At 44.8% G+C, this 14,168-nt stretch overlaps 1 protein-coding gene across 1 annotated transcript in view; it reads left to right on the plus strand.

Moving 5' to 3' along the window:
• The first annotated feature begins 390 nt into the window (after nucleotides 1-390).
• The window catches only part of LOC117522108 (carboxyl-terminal PDZ ligand of neuronal nitric oxide synthase protein-like), a 58,366-nt gene continuing 44,588 nt past the window's right edge, over nucleotides 391-14,168 (plus strand). The window contains exons 1-2 of the mRNA XM_034183485.1: nucleotides 391-658; nucleotides 10,928-10,999. Of these exons, the coding sequence (XP_034039376.1) occupies nucleotides 554-658; nucleotides 10,928-10,999 (177 nt within the window). The 5' untranslated portion in view covers nucleotides 391-553. The remainder of the gene's footprint in view (nucleotides 659-10,927; nucleotides 11,000-14,168) is intronic.

A 14,168-nucleotide genomic window follows, 5' to 3' on the forward strand; every position in this document is an offset into this window, starting at 1 on the left:
GCTGTTTAATCAGCTTTGAGACTCCCTCAGCGCAGATAAATGGACTTTTAACGGCTTGCATAAATTCCCAGTGTTAACCCCAGGAGAGAAATAAGAGCCTCTGACCCCTGAGGGCACCTGAATGCTCTATGATGTGAGGATTTGCGCGTTCCCTGTTATGCCACTAGATGTCAGCCTACCGAACACCGCAGGCGCTCGTGAGAGGAAGGATTATTCTTCAGTGTTCATTTGCTTTTTTTAAAAGGCTAATAATAGCACTCCTCTGTGAGAAATCAACGTCAACAACAACACTTGAAGAGGAAAAACAAAGATGTGTTGAAGTGGAGCGTCCCCTGGCGGCGGTGCAAGCTCACTGCTCCTCCCCTGTGCCACAGATGGCTCGCTAGCGCGCACGCGGCGATCAGCCATCGCATTGGGATCTATCGATCGATCGATACGTCCGACCAACCGATGACTTCCGGAGTGACGCGTCCGCGCAGCGTGAGCGCGCGCTTTGCGCATACATGCACGTTGGCAGCGGCGTCGTCAAACAAGCGTGGGCGCGTTTAAAGCCATGCCAGGCATCACAAAGTATAATTTAGTGGACGACGCGCACGATCTGAGGATCCCCATGCACAACGAGGAGGTGTTCAAACATGGGGTGTGCTTCGAGGCAAAGGTAACGAGCTGCTGCTGCTGCAGCACCGACTTTTTCTGTGGGTTTTTTTGTCCAGATGTGCAACATGTCACAGATGTTGACGTGATGCTGTGCGCGCGCGCGCTGTGCGGTCGTTGCCATCATTACTGCATGTTAATGCTGCTATGCTTTATTTACCATTTACTTTTAAAAATGATCATTGTTTGGAATTTTTGAAGGAAACAAAAACTGATTTATGTCGAGCACTTAAAGTTAATAATCAGGTTGCGGTTCTCTTCTGTGAAATATTTCCATTAATGGGAAGGCTGTGAAAACTACAGTAATCTGTAATAATTATTAATGGAAAAAAAAAAATTAACGGCTGCTGTTTTGCTAATTTCTTCTCCAGTGGCAGCGCCAAGGGCGGGGGCTTGGGGAATTATTGGGGGGTGCTTAAGCCCCCCCAATAATTCTACCAATAATGTGAATAGCAACTGACATATTTGTGGATCTCAACTGCTGTTTTGCGCTGAGAATGTCTCAATATTGCATAACTGAGCAAAGTGATGAATGTGTGTATTTGGTGATCCACCAATGCTGAATCACCCTTCACAAACAGAATTGTCAGTTTTGCAAATAAACATTTATTTGTAAAAACCCACACACAAGTTACAAATCAGAAATTTGTGTTTGTGGATCACAAAGCACGTGTACACTCTAAGAAATAAAATGTTGAATTTAATTGATAAAGTTAACTTTTTCCACATAACTTTGTCAATTAAGTGCAAAACAATATTGGGATTTAAGTAATAATGTTTCATTTGATTTAATTAATGTCAATGACAGTGTTGTTTTGCACTTCATTAACAATGTTATATGGAAAAAGTTACCTTACCTTTATCAATTAAATTCAACATTTTATGCCTAAGAGTGTATGTTTCATTTCTAAGAGTGTACAAATCAAAGGATATTTGGACTAGATTGTATACAAACTTCATAAAGAATCACTTTTTTGTATATTGTTTGCAACTAAGTTCCTCAGGCTATATCTTTTACTTACTTTTATCGAATGGTTATGACCTCGGTGTTAAATTGGCAATAAATCTTTGATATAGACGATTTGTGTAAGGTTGATTCCATGCATTGCCTTGAGCACCATTTCAATGAATTCAGTTTGTATACCTATGTGCAAGTTTACTGAACTTGTAATCATTCTAAGTGATGTGTGTGTGCATTGATACCACATTTTAGAGGAGCACGGGTGACTAAAACATATACCTTGGTATTTATAAAGCAGTTTACTATATATTGTTCATTTTGACGACATTTTGTGGAGCCCCTCCAACTTTTACCCCAGCCCCCCCCCCAAACAAAAATGTCCTGGTGCCGCCACTGTTCTTCTCATAAACAAATTTTTTAATCAGTAATGAATTTTTTATTGCAGTCATAATCTACAGTAGTTATGTGTTTTCACATGTAGGAATTACATCACTTTTTTTTATTAAAGGTTTCCTTTTCTGTTTGTGGTCACCATATATATTAATTTGGTAAGTTTTACACCAGATGTCCTTGCTGTCCCAACTCCACATGGGGTTGGGGTTGGGAATGGGCAAAGGTGGTCTTGAATTGTAAACCTTCAGTTTTGGAAGTAAATACACACACACACCTGTTGTGTGTTGGGGGGTGTGGCTGGATATTTTGGTGTTCTTTTCTTTTCTTTGCTCTTCAGGTGGCATGGAAACTGATTTGTCTGTGGAGAAGGTGCTGGCTGAAGAGTCCTCACCCTTATCAACATCATGTGTAGCACCTGTGACTGGCGCTCACATGCAACCTTAAAGACTTTCAGCTTAAGCAGATAATTGGATGGCGTTCTGCATTTAAGTCGTGTGTGATTCAAGCAGAACTGCCGGGAACTCGACCTTGTGATGTCCCTTTGTGAGACGCTGAGGACCGCGCCTGGGTTTGACACATCAAGCCCGTGAAGCAAGGAAGGGTGAGGACACTTGCTGTCAGCACACATTAAAGGTGATTAAGTGTTCGACTAATTGTTGATAGTAACTTGGTGTTTTGTTACGCAGTATACTGGAATTGTGATGAGAGTTGTGCAGTTTGCTTCTCACTGCTGTGGTGTGCAGGATAAGTGATCCTCCACTTGTTGTGAGAAGCTGCTCATTTGCATAAAGTTAAAAAATACAGACCTGAATGTGTTGCTGGTGGCGTGTGTCTTTTGAAAGTTATTGTTGTAACTGCTGACTTACCTCACCTCTTCTTTGCTTCACAGAGAGTCAGTTTGTCGTGTCCACCTGGGGGGTGTTTGGCGGTGGTAGTGGGTCCAGGAACGCCGGGCTTTGATCCTTGCGGGCGCTGGAAAGCGTACCAACAGTCACTCCACCAGAAGGACGCTATTTTTGTTTTTACACTTTTTAAGCACAGCGGGTGAAATAAATATATTGTTTTTGGAACCGCTTTTCTGGTTATTTGTAGCGCTGGGTTCCGTCTGACGCAGGTCCGCTCCTCAACCCGCGTCGACACATAACAGTAGTTCCTGGCCATTCCATAATGGACCCAGCGGCAGAAGCGGTTCCTTTTGCCGAAAAAGTTCAAGAACACTTGGAGAAAATATGGGAGCAATTACAGCATCTCGCAAACCAAATTAAACAAGCAGACGCCCGTGTTACGGAGCTTGCAGTGCAAGCCGTTCCGCTTCCTGCTGCTCCAGCTGCGGCATCATCGATACTAGTGCAGATAACTCCGTCACCCAGAGATTTGGCGTCCGAACCGATTGTTTGTCGTCCGGAGCCTTGTGCGGTGATGCAATGTTCTCTGGTTTCTGCTCAGTCAGGTTGGAGCGCCGCAGCTTTACGAGGAATGTTTGTAGATGGGTTAAATGAGTCATTAAAAGACGAGCCGGCAGTCCGTGACGAGCCAAACGATTTAATGAGCTAATATCGTTGGTGATTCGTCTAGATGATCGGATGAAGGAGCGTGGACGCGAGAGAGGACGCCCATCAGAGCGGGTTTTTTCGTCTCGGGGCTTTCCCCGACACAGATCTGGGCCGCCTCTTCTTCGCCCCACTGAAGCTCCTCCGACGGGACCTCTGGCTCCTCCTGTTGACGAGCCCATGCAGCTCGGATGAGCAGAGATTACTGTATTGCCCCTACATGTAAGCGTCAAGAGAAATAATGGTGACGTGTCTCCAAGTGTTCTGGGACAGGCAAAATAACACACATAAAAAAAAAAATCAAAAAAAATCTAGCACGAGTAAATGTTTTGTTTTCTTTAAATAGGGGTTATAATTGTATGGGGAGTCAGAGGCGTATCTGGTGGAGTGATTGTTAGGCGGTTAGAAGTCCGCCTGGGCTCACTTAATTGTTAATTTTTTATGTGTTTTTAGGTATTTTCTGTTTGGGTTGTTGGGTCGTTTTATTTTGTTGTTTTTTATTTCTCTACATCCCTAACCCCAACCTCACTTGCCCCAAGACCGTTTGTCTTGTGGGTTGTGGGGTGGTGCAGGTTGGTCACGCTGAGCATTCTCAGAAGACCTCTGCACCTAGGGGGGGGGGTGTTAGAGGCGTTTTTCTTGGTTTGGTTAGGGCCCGGTTCCACTCCAGCCTCGGTGAGCCTTTGTACCGTTCGTCATTGGTGTTGCCGGGGTGTGGTGCAGTGGAGACTTACCTCAGTCGGAGGGGTGGGCCGATCTGTTGCCGTTCGCCATTTCGGTAGTTCCACCCCTCCCGAGAGGCTGGGGTATGGTCGAGTTGGGGCACCGGACGTATTTCCGGTTCTCTGCTGCGCCTTGGGGTTGGAGCTGGGTTAGTTTTTTCCTGTTCCCTTCTCCGGCTTAATGTTTTGAGCCGTTTGCCAAAGTTGAGCCGCCGAGGGGCTCTGGGAGGGACCCGGGGTCTTTCGGGGTGCCGGGGAGGGTAACAGGGTTTACGGTCGTTTTACATCCCCCCGGGGTTGTTTTTGGTAGTCCTCCGGGGGTTGATTTTTGATTTTGTTCTGTTTCCTTCCGGGTTCCACCTTCACGGTTGATGGGACGGTCCTCTGGGGGGGAATTGGCTTGGGGCCAACTAGCCAAGTGTGACCGGGTCTGGGGTTCCGGGGTTGTGGGGAGGGTACCTCCTGGGGTTGATGGTACGGTCCTCTGGGGGGCGCCGTTTGCTCCATGTACACCTGGGGACCTTTGTGGGATTATGGTTCTGGCTGTTCCTCCTGGAACTGGCGATGAAGGCCTTCTGGGGGGGGTTGGGCTCTGCAGGTCATTCTGGGGGGGTTGTTTGTTATTTTTCTTTTATGCATTTATGTTTGTATTGTGTTTGTGGGGCTGTGTTGGGTTTTTGCGTTTGGGAGTTTTTCTTTTCTTCCCGGGGTTTGATGGGACCGTCCCCTGGGGAGGTTTTGGGTGGGTTTTATGTTTTTTTTCTGTGTGTTGAATTGTACTGGGGAATGTTTTGGGGCTTTTGTTGATGCCAGCCGGCCTTCCAGCTGCGGTGCCTGTCCTGCTGTCTGTGGTGGACCTTGGGAGCATGGTGCTGTCTGCTTCCTGACGTGGACCCCGGAGGGAGGTGCTGTTCTCGGGCCTGGTCTGTTCGGCCGCCGGGAGGCTTCCCGTTGATGGGGGGCTACTGTTGTGTGTTGGGGGGTGTGGCTGGATATTTTGGTGTTCTTTTCTTTTCTTTGCTCTTCAGGTGGCATGGAAACTGATTTGTCTGTGGAGAAGGTGCTGGCTGAAGAGTCCTCACCCTTATCAACATCATGTGTAGCACCTGTGACTGGTGCTCACATGCAACCTTAAAGACTTTCAGCTGAAGCAGATAATTGGATGGTGTTCTGCATTTAAGTCATGTGTGATTCAAGCAGAACTGCCGGGAACTCGACCTTGTGATGTCCGTTTGTGAGACGCTGAGGACCGCGCCTGGGTTTGACACATCGAGCCCGTGAAGCAAGGAAGGGTGAGGACACTTGCTGTCAGCACACATTAAAGGTGATTAAGTGTTCGACTAATTGTTGATAGTAACTTGGTGTTTTGTTACGCAGTATACTGGAATTGTGATAAGAGTTGTGCAGTTTGCTTCTCACTGCTGTGGTGTGCAGGATAAGTGATCCTTCACTTGTTGTGAGAAGCTGCTCATTTGCATAAAGTTAAAAAATACAGACCTGAATGTGTTGCTGGTGGCGTGTGTCTTTTGAAAGTTATTGTTGGAACTGCTGACTTACCTCACCTCTTCTTTGCTTCACAGAGAGTCAGTTTGTCGTGTCCACCTGGGGGGTGTTTGGCGGTGGTAGTGGGTCCAGGAGCGCCGGGCTTTGATCCTTGCGAGCGCTGGAGAGCGTACCAACAGTCACTCCACCAGAAGGATGCTATTTTTGTTTTTACACTTTTTAAGCACAGCGGGTGAAATAAATATATTGTTTTTGGAACCGCTTTTCTGGTTATTTGTAGCGCTGGGTTCCGTCTGACGCAGGTCCGCTCCTCAACCCGCGTCGACACATAACACATACCATTTGGTCATGCAAGGTCACCCTCATGTTAAAGAGACCAAAAACAGGGTGCCATGATTTTCCAGGGGGTTTACTGATCATGGGGCAACTGATTCTCATTTACAAAACATGCATTTCACATTAAACTCCAGAAATGCATTTGCATTTTGATTAGGCTGACGGTTAGGATTAGAATAACAACAATAATAAGACACATTTCTGCAGGGAGGATTTATTGGGATGAAAAATCTGCTGTCTTGTTTTCGATGGTGTCATCACTGACTCCCAGCTGGCAAATACCTGGGATATGTAGGGGATTTTGTGCATTACCTTTAGTATATTATCCCCCAGTATCTGTCTGTCCGTTCATTTTTGATTCTTACTATGATCTCTCAAGAATCGCTTGACCAATTTCATTCATATTTATCATGGGTGATCTCCCAACACTTTGTGTTACTGATTTGTGGGGGCCGGGTTGGGGCGGTGACTCTTGCTTTACTACAAATTCTTTGTGTGTGGATCGCTTGCAGGGTTTTGGTAATGTTCGGTAAATCCAAGCGGCAACACGAGCCCGTATTTTGACCCCGATCCGAGAGTGCTGTTCCTTGACTGGCCACTTGAGGCTGGCTCCAAAACAGAGCACATTCCCATAGAAACCCATTTTAAAACGTCCAATTTTAGGGCACAAATAAACATGTTTATAACCTGGTACAAAACACAGTTTTGGTCATTGTAGACAGCTTCCTCCTCCAACTGTATAACGGGTGAATTTTTTTCTAACTTCTTAGTTTAAAAAAATTGTAATTGTGGGCATGGTTGCATTGAGTGACAGCTGCTAAATTCAGAGACTCCTCCTCTCGTAGCTTCGGACTATAACTCAGAGTCCTCCAGCAGCAGCCATTCGCTATAGGGCAGCGCAGTCTCGTTTGAAGGTGCATATGACATAATTTCTCTACTTCCAGGGACAGAAACATGGCACTTTCTCTGAATTTTTGTGCAAATTACACAAAAACAAAGTGAAAATACAAAGAAAGAGTGACCATGCGGTGAATAGTGGACATATGTTGCGGTTTGTTTATGACCCAGAGCTCAAACATGTCAAGGCGGTGGTACAGGTGAGAGAGCGGAGCTACTCTGGTTAGCTGTGTATGCTAACACTTACTGACACAACCTCTCCCTTTTGCTTTGTCTTTCGGAAAACTGCACTTTTCACGACTGCTTCAGTGATTGCAGCTGAAAACAAAACAGTACACCATTTTTCCGTGTGAAGTTATGCTGTGTATATATTGCACAAGAGCGGGTGTCACCATAAGTGGTCAAATCCCGCGATATCATGCAGGGTTCAAAAGAGACTGCGCTGCCCTATTGTGTTGTTGCTGTGTCTGTTTGAAGTATTTTATTACAAACACCTGAATAATGGAGCTTGTTGTGTGGTGACATGTCCTAACAGAGCCTCTATGACATCTCCATTGCAATGTTTGCGCTGAGTGAAACTCTCCTCTCTTTTAATATTGTGTGCTAACGGTGTTAGCATGTTTAGCAGGTGTCGGTAAGGTCATCTAAGGTCATCCACTTAATGCATGATCAGTGAGAAAATAAGCGGCTCATAACTTTAACTGTCCAGACCAAAGTAAACTGTGAGAATTACCATGAAGGCCCCAAAAATATGATTTAATAAACACCTGAACTGAGGTTAGCCTGTTAGCTGGTGCTTCGGACTCAAAGAGAGGGAGTGTGTTCAGGTTCAGGCTTTTTTTCATCACACACTGAGTGACCCACACTCCATTAATGAGTTTATTGTGAATCAGTGTGGGCAGGGCTGTCAACATGGTGACGCCCAGACAAAGGGGTCATTTCGGCTGTTTTGGGTCTCTATAGAAAAACAGTGGATGACGTCACGCAGACTTTGTCCAGAACATACGTATACAGTATACTTGTATACAGTCTATGGGTAAATCAAATGTTAGCATTAGCTAGCTAATGTATTTGTAGACACCTGACACAATCTAATTCAAAACCTCTGAAGGTAAGAAAGTAAACTATATTAAACCAGCTAGATAGCTACTTAGATTAACTTGCTGTTGTATCGTTTGGCTTCTGTCGTGCACTGGAGAAGTGAAAATGAGCCATTGTAAGAAATGGTACGGTCCATTTTAGGGGTTCCTTTTAAGTTCCATTTTAAGTTCCTTCAAGGTATGAATATATGAAATATATTGTAATATTTACAATTACAAGTAACAGGGATGTAGAAATTATTTGACACCCCCCCCCCCCCCCCAACTGTTGTTTTTACCTCTTAGGGAGGTCCACATCTTAACAGGGGGCAACAGAATCCCCCGTTACCCCCTATATTCAAAACTGTGAGCAAAATAACTACACATTTGGCTACTGAGCTGTTTACATTCAGGTCAGGTGTGTCTTGGTTTTCATTATTTAATCTATAAACCCTCAAACAAAAGCTCTAAAGTTGATTTCAACTGCTACATCAGAGTTCAGCTAAAGTAGTCAATAAGAAATGTAAAAAGTGGCCCTGTACAAAGGAGACTCATGAGGGAAGCCACCAAGACACCCATCGGAACTCTGAAAGAGGCCCCATTCCAAAATCTGCTCTCACTGACTCACAGACTTTGAAGCGTGTTCATGCTGAGTGCCTGACCCAGCGATCACATCAGACAGAGATGACGGCAACACACAGTTGGCTTTGTCACTTGATGGATGTTCCCCGGACGTGCCCCCAACATCTCCAAAAGATGTCTTGCAAATCACTTTAGAGGTGTTATCTGGTTATAAAACCAGCATTTTTGGTCAGACCAAAATATGATCTGAACAAAAGAGGTGAATCAGACTGAACCATGGTCTGTTTGGACTTTCAGACCAATTACAGGTTGACGTCATCCATTGAACAGTAGATGAAAATAAAGGAAAGCAGTAAAAATGGGCCTCTGATATTGACATAATCCACTTATCATATCCAATGACTTGGAAGGGACTGGGCCAATTCACTAACTCAGGGGTGGGCAACTTGTTCCAGAAAGGGCCAATTGGGTGCAGGTTTACTTTGCAACCACTGACTCCACCAGGTGAATTCACTGATTAATATCACTTTGAGCAGATGGAATCAGTTAATCAGTGAAATCACCTGGTGGAATCAGTGGCTGCAAAGAAAATCTGCACCCTCTTGGCCCCTTCTGGAACAAGTTGCCCACCCCTGCACTAACTGAACTAAGCACTTACTATGTCATCAAATGAATACATGATGTGGTGAGCGCTTTGCTTCTGAATCACCACAGTGCTGAATCTGAAAATAACCTTAACGTTTGTAGTCGTACTACTGGCATAAACTATGACCCTTTTTTTGGAAAGACATTTATGCGTTGCACTATGAATTCCATTTTCAAAGACATTACACACTGTGCACTGCAGAATCTCTAAAAATAGAGGTTTAATTATACATGCATCTGTTTGACAGAAAAAAAAATCAGTTATTTACATTTGTACTTGCCATTTTTGTTTGAAACTGTAGACCAGTTCTGTGGCCTTTTCCTCCCACATTGTGTCCTTCTTGGCTTTGTGGCCATACTCAAGGTACTTCTGGTTCCACAGGAGTAGGTTCAGGAGAACCCACTCCAGCACCTGTGCCTCCTCCTCCTCATTGTGTAGCCTAGAACTTTTCTTTGATCTCCGTTGCTGTAAACAAGCCTCTGTTTTCATTGGACGATGGTGTACTATCTCAAAACAACATCGGAGAGACATCTGCGGGTGAATACTCCCAGTCCAAAACATGATTTTGCACTGGTTCTGTGCGGGTTGGCTCTGGTGTAAGCATTACAGGGGCAAACCTCCTGCCCTGGGTAGCTGGTGGCCTCTGATCCCATTATGGCGGCATATTCCTAGATCAGTAATCTTGAAAGGGGGAGGTGATGGTCTAGTGGTTAAGATATTGGGCTTGAGACTAGAAGATCCTCGGTTCAAATCCCAGCCTGACTGGAAAATCATTAAGGGCCCTTGGGCAAGGTCTTTAATCCCTGATTGCTCCCGGTGTGTAGTAAGCGCCTTGTATGGCAGCACCCTCACATCGAGGTGAATTTGAGCATCTGATGCAGATGGAAAAGCGCTATATAAATGCAGTCCATTTACCATTTTATCATTTGCTCAAAGTACACAGTTGCATGAATGGTGTGTGCGTGGTGCCCAGACCTTGTATTTATGCCCCCACCCCTAGCATCCAAGACATCATCTGCATGTAAACATTTTGTAGGTGAGCAGGAAGACATTCATTTTGTTTCTTCTTTATACGTTTAAATTCCGTTCACCTCTGCAACATGCGTTCGCCGCGCATTCGATTGTTAGCCGCTACTTGTCTGTTTTTACCTTTAAATATCCTTTCTAATTTCAGCCCAAATTCCAGCAGAGAACAACAAATGATGCGATTTTTGCAAACGGTCAAAATATTTCAATATGCATTTAATCAGCTCGCGCTATCCACAGTGGTGTGACTTGTCATTTCATAACCGGCGGCTTTACATTGTGCCCTGTTAATGTGGACATGGTGTTAGACAGAAGGACCTTTATCTCACCTTGTAGTGACAGAAGTAGTTTGGTTGTTGGCAGCAGTTTGGTGTTTCTGGCTTCTATTTTGTGCTGATTTAAATTAACTTAGACTTTTTGACCTCATATTCATTCAGGGGTTTGATTGATTCATTTAGCTCCACTATATCATCATATAAAGCTTAAATGAATGTTTGGAAGTGTCCAAATATATATGACCCTAACTACATCTCTCTTTCTCTCTATCTGTCTATCTCTCTTCCTTTTACATTCTGCAGTACATCGGCAGTTTGGAGGTGGGGCGGCCGGGCAGCAGGATGGAGATAGTCGCCGCAATGAGGAGAATAAGAGTAAGACTGCTGAATGTGACCTCTGGCAGGAACCACCAACATTATCACCAGTCCAGCAGTTAACAGCATGTTGTCGCTCCTTTTCTCTCTCTTCCGGGCTGTATGTCTCACTTTGTGCCTGGTAACTTGGGGATCCTTACTGGCCTCCTTGCACATAAATCGTTTGTGTAAAACTACACACACTGCAGATTCAGCGGGCTGTCAGGAGCTGTTTAAATCACTGCCGGATTTATTGTACATCTCTGATTTCATGGCTGAGGAGAGAAACAGAATGTAGGTTTATATTTGATACCAAGAGAAAAAAAAAAAACATGTCTCAATCCCTGCTTTAGTAGAATTTGTCATTACATTTCACTGCAGGGCTGCAGAAGAAGAGAGGATTTAGCTGCCATGTCAGCTGTTACATCCAATCTGACCAAGTTACTGTGTCACTCAGAGGTCAAGCCGTGACACCCAGAGGGCTTAATCATCATCCCTTGTGTAAGGTGCAGCAAAGCTTGCTGTTTGAGTTTCCTCGTTTGCGTGTTGTAGAGCAAAGTCAGCGATCTTGTAGTCGTCTCTGTCTCTCACTATACTGTAGTTGTCCTCTTAATAATACATTTTAACATTTGCCTGTGTGAGTATATTGTGTGTAGATGCAGTGCATCCAGAAAGTATTCACAGCACTTCACTTTTTCCACATTTTGTTATGTTACAGCCTTATTCCAAAAAGGAGTAAAGTTATTTTTTTCCCTCAAAATTCTACTCACAACACCCCATAATGACATGAAAAAAAATGTTTTTGCAAAGTTTGTATATTTATTAAAAATAAAAAACTAAGAAATCACCTGTACATCCGACAAGTCTTCTTGAATATGATGCCACAAGGTTTGTGCACCTATCTTTGGGCAGTTTTGCCCATTTAACTTTGCAGCACCTCTCAAGCTCCATCAGGTTGGGTGGGGAGCAGCGGTTCACAGCCATTTTCAGATCTCTCCAGAGATGATCAACCTGATTCCGGTCTGGACTCTGGCTGGGCCACTCAAGGACATTCACAGAGTTGTCCTGAAGCCACTCCTTTGATATCTTGGCTGTGTGCTTAGCGTCATTGTCCTACTGAAAGATGACCCATCACCCCAGTCTGAGGTCAAGAGTGATCTGGAGTAGGTTTTCATCCAGGATGTCTCTGATTATTGCTGCATTCATTTAGGTTGACCAGATGTCCCGCTTTGTGCCACAAAATGAGATGTTTCTGGCGTCATTATTAACAGTCAGGCTTCAGTTTTTAAAAAGTGTGTTCAAAACACATTTTTAAAACACGCATTTCAAAACTGAAGCCTGACTGTCAATAATAATGCTGGAAATCATCTCAATTTGTGGCACAAAGTGAGACATCTGGTCACCCTACATTCATCTTTCCCTCAATCCTGACTAGTCTCCCAGTTTCTGCCACTGAAAAACATCCCCACAGCATGATGCTGCGACAACCATGCTTCACTGAAGGGATGGTGCCTGGTTTCATCCAAACCTGAAACAGTTCAATCATTGTCTCAGGAGACCAGAAAATTTTGTTTCTCATGGTCTGAGAGTACTACAAGTGCCTTTTGGCAAACTCCAGGCGGCCTGCCATTGGCCTTTTACTAAGGAGTGGCTTCTGTCTGGCCACTCTACCATACAGACCTAATTGGTGGATTGCTGCAGAGATGGTTGTGATGGTTGTTCTTCTGGAAGGTTCTCATCTCTCTACAGAGGAATGCTGGAGCTCAGACAGAGTGACCATTGGGTCCTTGGTCACCTCTCTCAGTAAGGTCCTTCTCCCCCGATTGCTCAGTTTAGATGGGCGTCCAACTCTAGAAAGAGTCCCGATGGATCCCAACTTACGAGGTCTGTGATGAAAAAAGCGGTCCTTTTTATTTTTTCAAAAAATAAATGGATTTGATTCATATGTTTTTACGTCAGACAAGCTTGAATCCTCGTGCGCATGCGTGAGTTTTTTCACGCGTGTCAGTGACGTCATTCACCTGTGGGCAGGCCTTGAGTGAGGAGTGCTCCACCCCGCCCGTCGGAATCTCTTTGTCTGAATAGCTGCTGCGGACGGCGCGCGTTGCTTTATCAACATTTTTTCTGGACATGTGAGGGATATCCGAGTGGACACTATTCGAGAAATTAAGCTGGTTTTCGGTGAAAAGTTTAACGGCTGATGAGAGATTATGGGATGTTTCTGTCGGTGTAAGGACTTCCCACGGAGCGGGACGTCGAGCAGTGCTTCCAGGCGCCGTCGGCCTGTTTCGACCTGAAAACATTCTAATTTAAGGCTTAATTCACCCAGGACGTCGTGAGAGAACAGAGAAGATTCAGAACAGGCCGGCATGAGGACTTTATGCGGACATTCCACTGTTTAAGGACATTTTGTAATGAAAGACGTGCGCGCAAATTCTGTGTGAATCTGTGTGCGCCGCGACAGGAAAAACACCTCCGTGTTGAAAACCATTTGTAAAATTCAGGCGGCTTTTGATGGCTTTCAACAAGTGAGTAACTGAGAAATTGTTTAACAGCTTGGGCATGTTCCAACTTGCCCGTTAAGGTTTCCAACAGAGGTGTTTTTCCTGTCGCGACCCCCCGCGGTCGGGTCCGGCCCGACATGCGACTCTGCCCACACGTTCTTTCATTACAAAATGTCCGTTAACAACGGAATGTCCGAATAAACTCCTCATGCCGACTTCTTCTGAAAGTTCTCTGTTCTCTGACGACTTACTGGGTTAACAGAGCCTGAAATGTGGAAGTTTTCAACTTGAAACGGCGAGACGCTGCCGCCTCGAAGCACAGATCGCCGTCAGGTGCCGTGGGCCGTCCTTAAAGCGACACTACCAGACCAAAATCTCTCATCAGCCGTTAAAATTTTTACCGAAAACCAGCTGAATTTATCGAATGGTGTCCACTCAGTTGTGCCTTACATTTTTTGAAAAAATTTTTATCAAACAAAGCAGCATGTCTCTGAGCCATTCCTAAACAATGAAGAAACGACGAGAGGGTGGGCCACTCCTCACTGAAAGACTGCCCACAGGCGAATGACGTAACCGATAGGCGTGAAAAAACTCTCGCATGCCCACGAGGGTTCAAGCATGTCTGATGTAATCACACGTGATTCAAATCCATATGGTTTTTGAAAAAAATAATAATGTCCGTTACT

This window comes from Thalassophryne amazonica, chromosome 12 (genome assembly GCF_902500255.1).
Source record: "Thalassophryne amazonica chromosome 12, fThaAma1.1, whole genome shotgun sequence".
NCBI lineage: Eukaryota > Metazoa > Chordata > Actinopteri > Batrachoidiformes > Batrachoididae > Thalassophryne > Thalassophryne amazonica.